The following is a 15,019-nucleotide window of genomic DNA, read 5'->3' as shown; positions in this document are numbered from 1 at the left end:
CAAATATCTGAAATCTGAATTGCTCCAAAATCCAAAACTTTTTGAGTGCTGATATGACGCCACAGTGGAAAATTCCACACCTTTGCTTCCTGATGCTTCAATGTACACAAACTTTGTTTCATGCACAACATTATTAAAAATATTGTATAAAATTACCTTCAGGCTATGTATATACGGTATATATGAAACATAAATGAATTTTATGTTTAGAATCGGATCCCATCTCTAAGATATTTCATTGTGTATATGCAAATATTCCAAAATTGGAAAAATCTGAAATCTGAGACAACCCTCAACCTGCAGCACCACCTCTCCCACACGGAGCACAGCCTGACGCTCCCCACAGGTACTGACCGCCCAGCCGGCAGCCCCCGTCCCTTGGCCAGGGCTTCCCGAAGCAGGGTGTCTGTCTGTCCAGTGCTCCCACCAGAGCCTTTGACTGATACACGCAGCCGGCAAGTGGCAGAGTCTGGACGTAGGCCCAGTGCCTTTCTGTGGGCTCCTGTCACTGGCTAGAGCCAAGGCCTGGCCCCAGCTGCTGCCATGCTGCCCAAAGCAGGCTGGGGTGGGGCGGGGGGATGAAGCAGCAAAGCTCGCACCAGGGAACTAGCAGGATCTGTCTCTTTCTGACATGGGACATCAGGAATGTGGAATGGCCCCAACAAGCGTGTACCTGCCAGGGATGCTGGCAGGGAGGGGCACAGGGTGAGCAAGCTGAGCCCCTCCTGGCCCCCAGGCCTTACTAGGCAGCAGCTGGCCTTGTCACTCTGAGCGACCTGGCTCTGATCTCCAATGTGCACAAGGCCTGCCGGGAACCTGGGGGTCAGTCCCACTCCTTCCGAGAGCCCCATTCTGTGACCCTGGACCTGTCGCAGCACTGTTTCTCCACCGTTACATGGGAAGAAGACTCCCTATCTGCAAGCCCACGGGGAGGGAGAGCAGCGGGTGGCTGAGCCTGGCACTGCAGCGGGCTCCTGGCGGGGAAGTAGAAAATGGGGGTTCTCATCCCACACCCCTTGTCCTTATAGACTATTTTAACCTTCCAACCCTTTCCTCCCCCAGGTGAGGGCCAAGGGATCCTCCTCTCTCGCCAGTGGCTGGACTGGTGAAGGACAGTCACTGGCCAGTGACTCCTGAGTTTGGGAGTCTCAGAGTCAGTCAGAAATTTTGGGGGCTCTGGGGAGCAATTAGGGGTCCTTGAGTACAGGAGGGGCATAAAGCTGCCTCTGGAGCCACCTGCAGGGGAATCGGAGCAGAAGGGAGGCCAGAGGTGGAGGGCTGGGAGGGCACTCAGGGACACAAAAGCCCAAGCACAGTTCCCCGGGAGACACCACGGCACAGCCACGTGCTGCACATCCAAGCCTCACCTCTCACCCTGAGCCCTGCGCCCCAGGAGGCAGGCAGGGCAGGAGCCCCCTACTCATGGGTGAAGAAAGGACTGTCAGAGAGGTGACAGTGCTGGCCTCAGGCACACGGCTGCACCTCGCAATGGCAGGATTTGAACCTGTCTCCACGTCCAGCACTCTTCCCACCCCGTTAGGGAATACGGCTCTTGAGGGAAAGGAAGAGGTCAGCGGCTCCCTGGTTTCTGGTCTGGAGGAGGGGCAGTTGTTTGGGACATGGTGAGCCAGAGAGGGTGTGGTGGCAGTGGGGAGGAGACTCAGAGTAGGGAGAAAAACATGGTCGAGAGCCACTGGTCAGTCTTCCAGGGCAGCCTCAGCCTCAAAATCGTATACCCAATCCCTCCGACCCTGCATGTGTTCTCAGCTACCGCTGCCTGGGAGCCCATGGGGCACGCAGGAGACTCCATAAAGGATGTCCTGGTTGGGTAGTCCTGTCCCAGGCCTGAGGACTGTATTGGGTCAGGCCCCATGTCTGGGCCTCCCCACGGCCCACCCCGAGGTTCAGGGACCAACTAGGGGAGCAGCAGTCACTATAGGGATGGAGCCAGGGAAGATTCCAGAGCCTTGGGAAGCTGATCCCTCCAAGAGGGGTCTGAGAACAAGGCTGTGACGGCCTCCCCAGTGGAGGACCAGGCAGGCAGGGACAGCTGCAGCCCAGTCGGGCGGCAACCAGCTGCTGCCCGGGAGACTGGCCAGGGTGGGGAGGGGCGGGCATAGCCCCCAGCTTGAGCCGGCAGAGCGTGGGAGCAGGCAGCAGCAGTTTCAGGTTTTCATGCTGTGTTAACGGTCAGCTTGGTTAATGCTGAGCAGATGGGGGAGGGGGGCTACCAGCTCCCTTGGGGACAGATGCAGGGCATACATGGAGACACACGCATGTGCGGAGGGTGTGGGAGTCCCACCCCATGGATGGCGCAGTGCAGACCCCTCTGGCCCGTTACCCATTCGCACCATCGCATGCGTAAGATGGTGCCGGTCGGACAGATGGACAGACACAGAGGCACGCACAGCCTCCTGGGGCAGCTGGATGCAAACCCAAGGCCTGGCACAGAGCCCTCAGTGTGTGTCACCCAGGCAAAGCACCCAGCTTGGGGTATCCCTCCACCCTCCTCCCTCTCCATGTCCCTTAGAGAAGACACCAGGCACACAGAAGTTTATTTCAAAAAAATAATTTATAAAAGGCCATTTGCTCCTGTGTTTTTGGCCAGCTTCCAGCCTCTCTGGGGCACAGGGGACAACACTCCTTCCACTAAGATGCTGGGTCAAGCTGCAGCGGCGGGAGGCTTGGGGAAATGGGGCTCAGAGACCCAAAACCTCTCAACTGGTGCTGGGAAGCACGGAGGTTTAGGATTAGGATAGCAGCTCTGCAGCCAGGCCCAGCCAGACCCCCAAGCTGGGGACGAGTGCCAGGGCCCAGGAGGCCAAGCATAACCCTAACATTCAGGCCACTAGGACAATGGCACCATAACTACAAGGGCAAGGGCAGGGCCTTGAGATCAGGGTTGAACTCTGGGTTGGGAACCCAAGGCCAGGGCAAGAAGCCTTAACTAGGAACCCCAGGACCAAGGATGGACCTCCTTAAAGCAGAGCTAGAGATCTGGGACAGCACCCTGAGGTCCGGGGCCTGGGGCTGCCAAGGTCAAGCACTGTGCCAGGTTGTGGTTGAGCCAGGAGGCTCAAGGCCACCAGCCCACCCGCCCACACAACCTCATGCCCCTGCTCATGTCTGCACCCTGGGGATGGGGAAGGAGCTGGGCCCCAGTGGCAAGGGGTCGTGGCTGAAGACAGAATCGCTGGAGGAGCAGGTGCTGCTGGCGTCCCCACCAGAAGGGGAGCAGGGCCCAAAGGTCAAGCGGAGGTCGAGGTACTGCAGTGGGGAGCAGAGCGGTCAGCCTCGGCAGCCACTGGGAACGGGCTGCTGCAGGTCCATGCAGTCAGGCCGGGGGAAGCCCAGAGGGGAACAGGCAGGGGAGGGCAGGGGACAGCGGGGGAGCAGTACCTCCTCAGAGATAGCCAGCAGGACCTTGTCCAGAGCCTCCACCAGCTGCTTGAAAGTAGGTCTCTGAGAGGGTGCAGCGTGCCAGCACTCACGCATCAGCCCGTACCTGGGGGCGGGGGGGGGGGGGGGGCGGTCATAGGAGCCTCAGGCCTGGGGGCAGGAGAGGACTGTGGGGTCCCCGGGGGGCTTCGATGGGCGGGGCCCTCCAGTGGAAGCCAGGCCAGGACTCCCCACTGGGGTGAAGAGGAGGAGGAACAGGAGGAGGAGTTAGTGCTGCCCTTGAGGTCAGGGTCAAACCCTGAGGCCAAGGCCAGGGCAGAGGATGAGGACTGGAAAGTGGGGTGTGGGTGAGGCCTCACAGCTCTGGTGGGCAGTGTGGGGGCCGGTCCATGCGATGTCCCTCCCGTAGCAGTGAGAACAGCTCCTCCACGGGGATGCCAGGATACGGGGAGCCCCCGAGGGTGAAGATCTCCCACAGCAGGATCCCAAAAGACCACCTGGAGGTGGGACCAGGGCTCAGCAGGACGTGGTTTCTCTCCCCTCGCCCCTACTCCTGGGGGCCAGGATGGGGGACCCTGTGGGCATGATCCTCTAGCACAGGAGAAGGGGGATCGGGCCCCACTCGGGTCCCAGGCCTGATTGTAAAGAGAATGTGAGTGCACAAATCCTAGGGCCATGTGACTTTGGCAAGTGCCTTGTCTTTTTGTTGGGTAGGACAATGATGATCCCCAGCTCCCAGGACTCACACGTCACTCTGGTGTGTGTACACTCGGTCAAACAGGGCCTCGGGTGCCATCCACTTGACGGGCAGGCGGCCCTGCCGGGGAGAGAAGGGGCCTGGTGCTGAGTCCCACGGGTCCAGTGCCCCCTCCAGGCCCAGCCCCTCCACCCACTGCGCCCTGCTCCCCTCACATTGCTGGTTTTCTTGTAGTAGTCAATGTGGTGGACGCCTCGGGCCAGCCCAAAGTCGGCGATCTTCATCACACTGTCCTCAGTCACCAGCACGTTGCGGGCAGCCAGGTCCCGGTGGATGCACTGGGGGCAGAGCAGGGAACGGGAAGGGGGCTGAGGTTTATTAGGACCTAATAATGGCTGGACCCTGTGCTCACCACTGCACGGTAAGGCTGAGGGGAGGGACCATCCACCCATTTTACAGCCCAGGAAGTCAAGGTTCAGAAAGGGGCAACGCCCTCTTCTTTTGTATCACCTCTTCCTTTGCCTAGTCTATGGGTTAGAGAATATGAGAGCTAACAAATGGGGACATGCAGTGGCAGCTGCATAGGACTTGGGGACATTTAGGGTAATGCAAAAGGGGAGGGAGGGAGAAGCCGGGACATTTGCTGCCACAGGCATGAGAGCGCGGACATGGAGAAAGTAGAGCTGTCCACCGCCCCCGTACCTTCCGTGACTCCAGGTACTGCATGCCTCGGGCCACCTGATAGGCACAGGAGACCAGGGCTGGGAAGGAGAGTGGCCCCTCGCTGCTCCGAGGTCCGTCAGGGCTGAGGTCCGGGCCTGGGGGGCGCCGGGCCCGCAGGAACTCCCGCAGGTTGCCCTTGGCGGCGCACTCCACGATCACGTACAGGGGCCCTACAGAGTGGGGTCAGGGAGGCTGCTGAAGCTACGGCTCTGCACCCCAACTGCCCGTGCCACCACCTCCGCCCTGCCCCACCTTCCTGGGTGCAGACACCCAGCAGGTTGATGATGTTCTTGTGTCGGCCAATCAGCTTCATCACCTCCATCTCAGAGACTAGGTCCGCCAAGTCCTTGTCGGAGGCATTATCTGCAAGGGAAACAGCTGCGGTCAGGAAGCTGTCCTCCAGCTGTACACGGGAGGCTTCCGGGTAGGGGACAGGACAGGGAGCACTGGACCAGGCGTCAGCTAGGTCTGGGGTTGAATCCCTGCTGAGCTGTGTGACCTTGAAAAAGTCTCCTAACCTCTCTGAACCTCGGGATCACCTTATATGAAAGAGAACAGTGGATTCCCCCTATCTCTCACAGCAGTTGCAAGGACGCAACTAGATTAAGGATCTAAAAGAAGCAGGCCTTGCAGCGGGTAGGCCCAGGAAACAGGAGAGAGGGGAAGAGCTCTGAGCAGGAGGAAGCTGTGTCTGGAGGGGTTGGGAGTAGTCCCTGAATGGGGTGAGAGCTCCTGGGGGCAGGAAACAGGCTGGCTCCCTGGGGTCTGTCTGACCAGGGCCTGGGAATTAAGGGAGCCAAGAGCAGGGTGCAGCGAGAGGGTGGTGGGAAGAAGTCTGCTCTGGCTGGGCCCCTGGGGCTGACCTGTGGCCCTGGGCAATGACACAACACCCCCCCCCAACACCAATCTCACAATGCATATTTATTAAGCCCTGCCTCCCAGGAAGTGCCAGGTGGCCCCAGCTGTGCAGAGAGGAGGGAGGGAGCAGAACAGTGGTTGGGTCATTCTTGCAGAGGGGCCTGGGGGACAGCAGGCAGGGGTCTCGATGGGCAGGGCCCAGGTGTGCCTGCCCCAGCATCTTAGGGCTGTGGCTTGGGGTCTGGCACTGAGTTCAGCAGAAGGGCTGTTCTCCTAGAGTGGTGGACACAGCGGGACAGACTCGGCAGCGGTCCAGGGGAGGCTGAGGCATGTTTGGGCATAACTGTGGGGAATGAGGTCAACTAACATGGACCAGACTGAGGGGGTATCAATCCCCAGTCACCCCAGTGGTCAAGATTTATTGAACCTCAACTGTGTTCCAGGCATTCTTCACGAACCTTGGGCAGGAGCTAGGGACTATTATTTACTCTATGTGACACAAAGGGAAACTGAGGCTCAGAAGTGACTTGCCAGGGTCACTAGCAGAGGTGGGCTGCAGGCCTAAGGGTGGGATCCCACAGCCTCTTCTGGCCCCAGTGCTCACCGGGTAGCACCGGGAGCCCCTCTGTTAGTCCCAGCACCACAGCACTACCCCTCCCCGGCTGCCACATTCACCCTTGAGCATCTTGACAGCCACGGTGCTGGCTTGGTCAGGCCGGGTGGGGTCCATGCCGAAGGCCTCTGCGCGCACAACCTGCCCGAAGCAGCCCTCGCCTAGGGGCTTCCCAAGCACGAGCCTGGAGATGAAGAAAAGCTCAGAAAGCCCGTGCCTCGGTGCGTCACTCTGCCAAGGGCGGCCCCACCATGCGGCCTGCCTCCCCGCTCCCACTCTCACAGCTGTACCTGTCCCGAGGGAACTCCCACAGCGGGTCGAGAGGTAGGTCCAGATTCACCAGGCTGGCGAGCAAGGGGGGACCACTGGAGGAGAGACGGACGCCTCGCACCAGGGAGGAGCTTGACTTCCCCGAGGAGCCGGATTCCAGGGAGAACTGCAAAGCGAGAGACTTGGTTCCCTGCTGGAGTCAGGCTGGGCCGTGGGGGAGGGGCAGGCACAGTACCTGTCGGGCCAGAGGGAAGCGGGACAACTTCTGCACAGCGGCAGGCTGGCGGGGGTACCGGCCGTGGAGCGCCTGCCCTCGATACAGCCCGGCCAGCAGCAGGAGCACAACGAAAGCCAGGGAGCCCGATGCGTACAGGATGATATCCGTGTACCGGGCCTCGGGTGCCACTGCTGTCCACGTGAGGTCCTCCTCTGCCCTCGCAGATGGACACGCACACAGACAGACTGACTGTCAGTGGTCAGACTGGCCAGCCCCACTCCCTCTAACTCGGGCCCTCACAGCTCCCAACACACACACACAGACGGAGAAAGCTACAGTTCTACAGTTGTACCCAGAGCCAGATCCCGATACCCCAGAGCTCTCATGGACGGGCGCAGAATCAAACGCACAAAACCATACACCACATCCCGAGCCAGGCCCCACAGACCAAGGGAGACTGTCCACCCCACAGGCCCTAGCCCACGGCTGGACCAGAGTGGGATCTCACAGCTTGTCCCGGCCCACTCAGCGCTCACCTGGCAGCACTGTGAGCCAGGCCGACTGGTAGGAGAGGCCGATGGAATTGCCTGCCAGGCAGGTGTACTCGCCCGCATCCTCCGCTGACACATTCCGCAGGTACAGGACCTCCACCTCTGAGCTATTGATGTCTGCGGTCTGGGGGTGGGGACACACACTCAGGAAACACAGAGCCTGGGGCCACACTGTAGTCAGGAGGGCAGCTGGGGACCCCTCACCATGAGTGGAAGAAGGTGGGGCTCAGGCACGACAGGGGCCACACCTTCAGGACCTGCACGTAGGGGAAGCCATCAGCGCCGAAGCTGCTCCCGTTGATGACGATGTGCTTTAGCCACTGGATGTGGGGCTGGGCGTCGCTGTACACCTTGCAGAGCAGCTCCACGTCGCTGCCCGCCACGGCCGTGGTGTTGGCTGGGAGCCCTGCTTGCAGGATGGGCCGGTGCGGGGACCGCTCTGGGGGCCAGGCCAGGCTGTCAACCCTGATCAGTGGCACCCACAGAGCACCCTGTTCACCTGCCTCCCCAGTTCAAGGGAGGGACTTTCTTGACATACACTTTAGACTTCATCTGGCTCCTGCTTATTCTGCTTAAACCTTCCATGACTCCTGGTTACTTTTGGGTCAAGGACAACTTCTCAGTCTAGCATTCAAAATGCTCCATGGCCTGGCTCCCCACATAAATGCCACACCCCAGGTACACACTTCCCTGCAAATGCAGGGCATTCTTTTTACTTAGGACCTTAACTCAGCCTGTATCCTCTGTCTGGATGCCTTCCTCAGTTCTCCAGCAGACCCCGGCTCCTCCAGGCCCATACTAACCTCTGTGCTTCTCTCTGACCCTCCTGGTCACTCGGAACTGCTTGACTCATCTAAGACTGAGTCCATCTTGCCTGCCAGACCAGGCCCTATCAGAGGGCATGACTGAGCCCAAGACAGGTCAGGCCCCCTGCCCCATGGCCTCCCTGTTATCCGCTCACCCAGCACATCCAGCAGATAGCTGTAGCGGATGCTGCCCAGAGAGTTCTCCACAAGGCAGGTGTACGTGCCACGGTCCGAGGGCACCACGCTTTCCATCACCAGGCTCCAGTGCTGATGGCGCAGCTGGGGGCAGAGGAAGGGTCCAGCCAGGGGCCCAGCACATGAGGCTAGATCCTTCCCAGAGGGCTCTTCTTTTTTTTTTTTTTTTTTTTTTGAGACAGAGTCTCACTCTGTTGCCCAGGCTAGAGTGCCGTGGCGTCAGCCTAGCTCACAGCAACCTCAAACTCCTGAGCTCAAGCGATCCTCCTGTCTCAGCCTCCCGAGTAGCTGGGACTACAGGCATGCACCACCATGCCCGGCTAATTTTTTTTTCTATATATATTTTTAGCTGTCCATATAATTTCTTTCTATTTTTAGTAGAGGTGGGGTCTCGCTCTTGCTAAGGCTGGTCTCGAACTCCTGAGCTCAAACGATCCGCCCACCTCGGCCTCCCAGAGTGCTAGGATTACAGGCGTGAGCCACCGCGCCCGGCCCAGAGGGCTCTTCTTAAGCTTTCTAGGCCCTGAGGAGGTCAGGCCAAGGCCAGGGACCACACACAAAGGAGAACGCTCCAAAAAGTCCATGAGCCCTGGGTTTGAGTCTTTCTAGCCCTGCCTCTCCCCAGCTGTGCCACCCTGAGCCGGTTGTCACCCCCCGAGTCTCAGCTTCCTCATTACAGCACGGATTGACCCTGTAGGGTCTCACTATGAGAATGAGATGCTAAAGCTTATTAATACCAACTGATCAGTGATTTTTCCTACTTTATAAATGGAATTGCTAAGGCAGAGAGGTTAAGTCACTTGCCAGAGAGGGACAGAATGGGAACTTGAACCAGAGCTGCCCAAGTCCACAGTCTAGGGCTCCTTCTGGGTACACAGAGCTGCCTTCCTCAGCAGACTTGTTACAGGTGTGTTCAATTTATAGGTATGAGGGGACCGATGAAGGAATGAAGAGAGGGGAGCAGATGGTCCTGAAGCCCAGAGACTCACCCGAATGCCTCCAATGCGATTCTCTCCATGAAAGGCCTGTCCATCTTTGAGCCAGCGGATGGTGGGCATGGGGTTCCCTGCAGCTGGGCAGCGGAACTTGACGGTGTTTCCAGCAGGCACTGCATGCAGTTTCTTCTCCATGCGCTGGGGGTGTGTCCAGTAGGGTGCTGGGGGGCGAGGGGAAGGGAGTACTTCTAGCCCCTAGGATGACCACCTGCTCCCACACAGGTCTCTTCTGGTTCATCAGTGACTAGATGGGTAGTGGGGACAAGAGTCCTTGAGAACTCGTACTGACCTTGCTGGGGGTAAGTGTGCCCATTATGGGTTTTGGGGTCCTCATCATCATTGCTGGAGGTCAAGGAGTCTACGTCAGGACAGAGGGAAGTGGCACCTGAGGTCCAAGACGGGGAGGTCTCTCTCTCCAGGCATCCCGTAACCCCTTGCCAGACTCTCTTACCATCTACAACCAAGGTGAGGTTGTGCAGGACAATCATGGAGCCTCGTGCCAGGCAGAGGTAGTGGCCAGCATCCTCAGGTAGGAAGCTGGCAATCTCCAGGCGGCCCCTCCAGCCCCGTACCCGGCCGGCAGGTGCCAGGCGACTGCCCTCCTTGTACCAGTGTCCACCACGCTCAGCCCGCCCACAGCACAGCCGCACAGGCTGCCCAAGGGCCACAGTCAGCTCCTGCTCATGCTGTTCCAGGCTGGGAGCCAGGCAGGGCTCTGTGGGCAGAAGGGCACAGGTCAGCGAGCTCTGCAGCAGCATCTGAGGCAGGCTCTGCACTCGGAGAACATGCTGCACTCACAGGGCACAGGCACCTCGAGACACATGCTAGACAAGCCACGGCTCCTTGATATACACACAACTGCATGCTGCAGATGCTACACGCAGGGCAAATGCCACATTCTTAGGGCATGTCACATATACAAGTACTTAGTGCACATGCCATTGCCCCAAGGCACGCACACACACATACATGCTATATATAGGTGCCACATACAGGGCACATACCACACCTCTGGGGCACATCGCACTCACAGTGCACATACCACATATGCTGCCTGGACCTCCCAAGTCACACTCCCAATGAACAGAGCACACACACCCAACACACACGCCACACAGCCGAGGGGCTCACCACCAGCTCTGCAGCCTGGCTCAGGGGCCTGTGCCTTGCAAGGCCAGTCCTCTTTCGCAGACACAGAGATAGACGGATGCTGCTGGGAGCCGAACACTGACCAGGTCTCAACAGTTGGCCCCTGCCCTGCTGCCACCTTCTCAAGGTCTGGGCGGGATCCTTTCCAGCTTTGCTCAGCCAGCAGCCCCCTCCTGGTGCCCATTCTTCCCACCCCAGCCACCCTCTCCCACCTTAGAGGCCATACCCAGCTCCACTTCCTCAGAGGCCTCAAGGGACAAGGCTGGAGCCCCAGGTACAACCAGGAAGACCCCCAACAGGGCCAACAGCAGCCACATCTCCTTCCTGCAGCTCTCAGGGACCCAGGCTGGACTTCCCACCGACTGCCTTCCTAAAACAGGGAGGGCAAAGAGCTCCTGCTACACGTGCACCTTGCTGGTGCTCTTCCCTTTTCTGCAGATGAGGAGACAGAGTCAGGAAGTGGTAAGCAGACTTGTCCAAGTCCCCAGCCAGGCAGCGGCAGGACAGAGACTGGAACCAGCTCTGCTGTTGCCAGAGTCCAGGCCCCCACAGTAGGTTGTGCAAGGGGGCTGGGCTGGGCTTCCTGCTCTCCTTGGGTCCTGCTGAGACCCTGGCACAAGTTCACAGAAAGAGCAGTTTTGGGATTCTTTTCTTGGAGGGAAGCAGAGAAGGGAGACATATCTTCTGCTCACTCTTGGCACACATAATTTTTTTTTTGCTGACTAAATGAATTTATTGCTGAAGAGCTCCCCACCCCCCAAAAAAAGTAAAGTATAATACAAGGCCAAACTTCAGCATCTGGATGTTATCTGATCTGACCCCACTCCTTATAGCACGACTGACATTTCCAGGGGCTAGGCGCTCACAACCAACAAGATAGCCCTTCCATGGCCCGGCATGGTGGCTCACGCCTGTAATCCTAGCACTCTGGGAGGCCGAGGAGGGTGGATTGTTTGAGCTCAGGAGTTCGAGACCAGCCTGAGCAAGAGTAAGACCCCGTCTCTACTAAAAAAAAATAGAAAGAAATTCGCTGGACAACTAAAAATATATAGAAAAAATTAGCCGGGCATGGTGGCACAGGAGGTTGAGGCAAAAGGATCGCTTGAGTCCAGGAGTTTGAGGTTGCTGTGAGGTAGGCTGATGCCACGGCACTCTAGCCCGGGCAACAGAGCGAGACTCTGTCTCAAACAAACAAACAAACAAAAAACAGCCCTTCCACGGCAAGTAGGAAGCTCTTCCTCATTCTGAACCAGAACTGCATTCCCCAGCTACCTCTGCTTTTTGTGCCCCTGCAATTCCATCTGAGGCAACACAGGATTTTGTAAAGAATGTAGACTCTTAAGTATCAGACGGAGCTAAGTTCAAATCCTGACTCTTACCAACTTGCAAATCCCTCTGTCCCTCTCTGGGCTACTCTCCTCATAGGACTGCTTTGGTTCAGGTGCTGCTCCTGCCAGGTGTGATATATACACACACGCCCCCAGCCGGTTACCCTCATTCAAATGCTACCAAGGATGTCTCTGTCCCTCAAAATGGAACACTCAGAACTGAGCCTCAGATGGGGCAGGGGAACAGGGTGACCAGTGTAGTCCCAGGGCCTGCTGGCTGTTTCCTGGGGTTGGGTAACAGCCAGGTGGCACTGGTGTCTCTGGAACTACCCTGCCTGGGAAGCCCACCATACCCCCTCTCCTCAGCCAATGCCACCCCACTTCCAGTCCATCTGGCCTCCCCTGCCCCTACCAGGGTAGGCCATGGTCATCTCTTGCTTGGGCCTTTGCAAACATCTTCTTCCTGAGCTCTTCAGCCTCCACCCTCCAGAAGGACCATGCCACCCCCCAGCTTTCCTTAATGGCTGCCTGTGTCCAGCAGGATCCAGTCCACACCGTTTCTCCAGCCTCCTAGGCCTTTCTGCCCTTGCCAATCTCTTTGGTCACCCTGTCTGCCCCTTCAGGAACACTGAAGCCATTGGCTTTCAAAGCTGGGCACATTTGCTCTCTTGCCCATACCTCTGTACCCCTCAATCCCTTCCTCCACTTGGCTCAGATGCCACTGTCTCTGAGCTCACCCCACCTCCCAAGTTCAGCTAACCTCTTCTCTGTAAAACCCTCTACCTCTTCTGCTCTGCAGGGAGGGTAGCTCTTCCGGGACGTAGCATGGTGGGGAGACCCAAGGGTTTTATTCCCACTCTCAGGCAGCCCTGACCTCACAACCTCAGAGTCCTTAGTCGGATCACCCGTGGCTGCTGACCGCTAAAGCGACCACCTGGCACGTGGGGGTGAAGGGCCTGACTCTGGCATCAGACAGGCCTGGGTTCTCCTCCAGCCTCCCGCACTCACGCGCTGGAGGGCCCTGGGCAAGTGACTGCACTTCTCGGAGCCTCAGCTCCCTCATCTCGACGCCCGGTGCGCAGACAGCCCAGCTGCTCAGGAACAAGCGCGCTCTTCCTCCCCTACCCCTACAGGGTCAGCCTGGGAGGAGGTGCGAGTCCCCAGGGGTAGCTGCACAGGCCGCCAGCCCGCCCCCGCCGCGGTGGGCAATGAGTAACCAGCTCCGTGGCCAGGGTGCTCTTTGGACGGAGCCGGACAAAAGGCCCTGTGTGCGCTGCGGGTTACTGATTTACCGCCCCCTCCTCCCCACCCCCCGCCGCCGCCGAGCGGACGCCCAGGTCCCCAGGATTGCGAGGGGGTAGCCCCGGAGCCTCGTCGCCGCTCACCCCCTGGCAGCTGGGAGCGCAGCCTGGGACTCACCTCCAGCCTGAGTGGCTCTGTTCCTGGCACAGCGTCCTGGCTCACCTGGCTCTTCGGCCGCCCGGCTCCCAGCTCCAGCCGGCCACGACCCCTGCACCCAGCGGGATCCGCAGACTCAGCCCCAGCGCTCCTCCGCCCGCGGCGGGAGAGCCAGGAAAGTATCCGCGACAGCGGCGTGGTCGCGGGCGGCCCGGCTCCTGCCCCGCCCACCTCGGGCCCAGCCCCTCCTGGGCCAGTGTATTCTGAGGAAGGCGTGGCCAGGGTCGACCCAGAGCCCCGCCCACCTGGAACCCCGCCCCCGAACCCGCCACGCTATTCCCAGACCAGAGCAGCCCAATCCCGGGACCCCGCCCCAGCCTACTACACACCCCCTCAGACTCCGCCTCTTTCACCCCACCCAGCCCCCAGGCGAGGCTTCCAAGTTCTAGTGCTCTACCCTGCTGTATGCCCTGCTCTTCACCTCTCAGGGACTGACACCTTGGCCCAACCTGGCTCTGATTTCTGCGCAGTCCTCATACAGCAGATCCTCTTCCCTCATTTGTTCTCTGTACAATATTCAGAGTAATACTTAAAATACAAGTCCGACTGTATCAACCACCCTTTAAATTTTCCAATAGCTTTCCATAGCTCTTTATAATATAGATTTTTGGCATGACCTGGTCCCTGCCCAGGTCTCCAGATGAAACCTTCATTCACTTTTTCCTTGCTTCCACCCTATGCCTGGGCCTTTGCACGTGCCATTTTCATTTCCTAGAATGCCCTTTCTCCTTTTGGTCTGGTTAATTCCATCTTATTAGGTTTCAGCTCACTTCCTCCAGGAAGCCCTCTGGACTTGCCAGGTTCCCCTTTGAGATGCTTTCTCTCCCGTGAGGATGGCGTGGAGTGGTTCAGAGCGCAGATTACAGGGCTGAATGGCATGGGCTCAAATCTCAGCACCATCACACAAGGCCCTTGCGGGTTACTCCATCTCTGTCTTCATTTTCTTGTCAGTAATGTGGGTAAATGATAGTATCACCCTCAAAAGGTTGTTTGCAAAAAGTAGACATACTATTATGTGTAAGGCTGGCAAGCAGCGTTTGCTTAGTAATACTAGCTATGATTATTTAGGACCCATTAAATATGTGGCACACAGTAGGTGCCCCCAGACAGCTCTGCCCCCACCTGGCTCAGGTCCCCCTCACCTGTAAGCACTTCTCTCTTGAGCATCTAGACTGTAGCCAAACTAGGAGCCAACCAGTCTCCATCCCCACCCCCCACCTCTCACCTGAATTTCAAGCCCTCTGCTCTCCTAAGCTCCCAGAGAGCTCCGGTGTCCCCTCCAGGGTATGGAGACCTTCACCTAAGAAGCAACTTCCTTTCCCATTGTTATGCTGGGAGTCCAGCTTTTTCCACTTTCACTCCCAAAGGGCTGGTGGCTTTTCTTTACATAACTAAAAGGCCTATTCAAGCGATTTGTTTTTTTTAATTTTTCTTTTCCTTTTCCAACAAAAGAATGGCCTCCTCCCAAAGATAAATCAGAAAATGATTATTTTTTTCTTTTTTTTTTTTGGAGACAGAGTCTTGCTCTGTTGCCCGGGCTAGAGGCGGTGGCATCAGCCTAGCTCACAGCAACCTCAAACTCCTGGGCTCAAGTGATCCTCCTGCCTCAGCCTCCTGAGTAGCTGGGACTACAGGCATGCGCCACCATGCCCGCCTAATTTTTTATGTATATTTTTAGCTGTCCAGAAAATGATTATTTTTTTAAAAGGGTTTGTCCCTTCTCCAGGGTCTCACCTTGCTGGAGCTCCCAGGAAGGATGA

At 58.0% G+C, this 15,019-nt stretch overlaps 1 protein-coding gene across 5 annotated transcripts; it reads right to left on the bottom strand.

The window, feature by feature from the left end:
* Window positions 1-2,586: 2,586 nt before the first annotated feature.
* FGFR4 (fibroblast growth factor receptor 4) lies at window positions 2,587-13,403 on the bottom strand. Of its 5 annotated transcripts, XM_069476164.1 has the most exons (18): window positions 13,221-13,403; window positions 10,700-10,843; window positions 9,776-10,039; window positions 9,614-9,682; window positions 9,319-9,485; window positions 8,290-8,413; window positions 7,577-7,767; window positions 7,314-7,452; window positions 6,796-6,989; window positions 6,581-6,726; window positions 6,353-6,474; window positions 5,072-5,182; window positions 4,799-4,989; window positions 4,312-4,434; window positions 4,146-4,216; window positions 3,759-3,896; window positions 3,400-3,505; window positions 2,587-3,267 (listed from the first exon to the last, which is right to left on the bottom strand). In XM_069476164.1, the coding sequence occupies exons 2-18, from the start codon at window positions 10,788-10,790 to the stop codon at window positions 3,121-3,123; spliced, it is 2,394 nt and encodes a 797-aa protein (XP_069332265.1). In that variant the 5' UTR covers window positions 10,791-10,843; window positions 13,221-13,403; the 3' UTR covers window positions 2,587-3,120. The 5 variants fall into 5 exon arrangements, with proteins under 5 accessions (XP_069332265.1, XP_069332268.1, XP_069332263.1 ...); XM_069476167.1 differs by lacking the exon at window positions 10,700-10,843 and having other exon boundaries at window positions 13,221-13,319; XM_069476162.1 differs by lacking the exon at window positions 13,221-13,403 and having other exon boundaries at window positions 10,456-10,748.
* Between the last annotated feature and the right edge of the window lie 1,616 nt (window positions 13,404-15,019).

The sequence above is a fragment of the Eulemur rufifrons genome, chromosome 7 (assembly GCF_041146395.1).
Source record: "Eulemur rufifrons isolate Redbay chromosome 7, OSU_ERuf_1, whole genome shotgun sequence".
Lineage (NCBI taxonomy): Eukaryota > Metazoa > Chordata > Mammalia > Primates > Lemuridae > Eulemur > Eulemur rufifrons.
The sequence above is the reverse complement of the archived record's forward strand: the minus strand, read 5'-3'. Positions and strand labels throughout refer to the sequence as shown.

Coding starts and splice junctions, on each gene's coding strand:
- FGFR4 (XM_069476162.1), bottom strand. CDS start 10,657: ATGGGCACCAGGAGGGGGCTGCTGGCTGAGCAAAGCTGGAAAGGATCC. Junction 9,486..9,613: donor GCACACTTACCCCCAGCAAG/GTCAGTACGAGT, acceptor CTCGCCCCCCAG/CACCCTACTGGACACACCCC. Junction 4,217..4,311: donor ACTACAAGAAAACCAGCAAT/GTGAGGGGAGCA, acceptor TCTCCCCGGCAG/GGCCGCCTGCCCGTCAAGTG.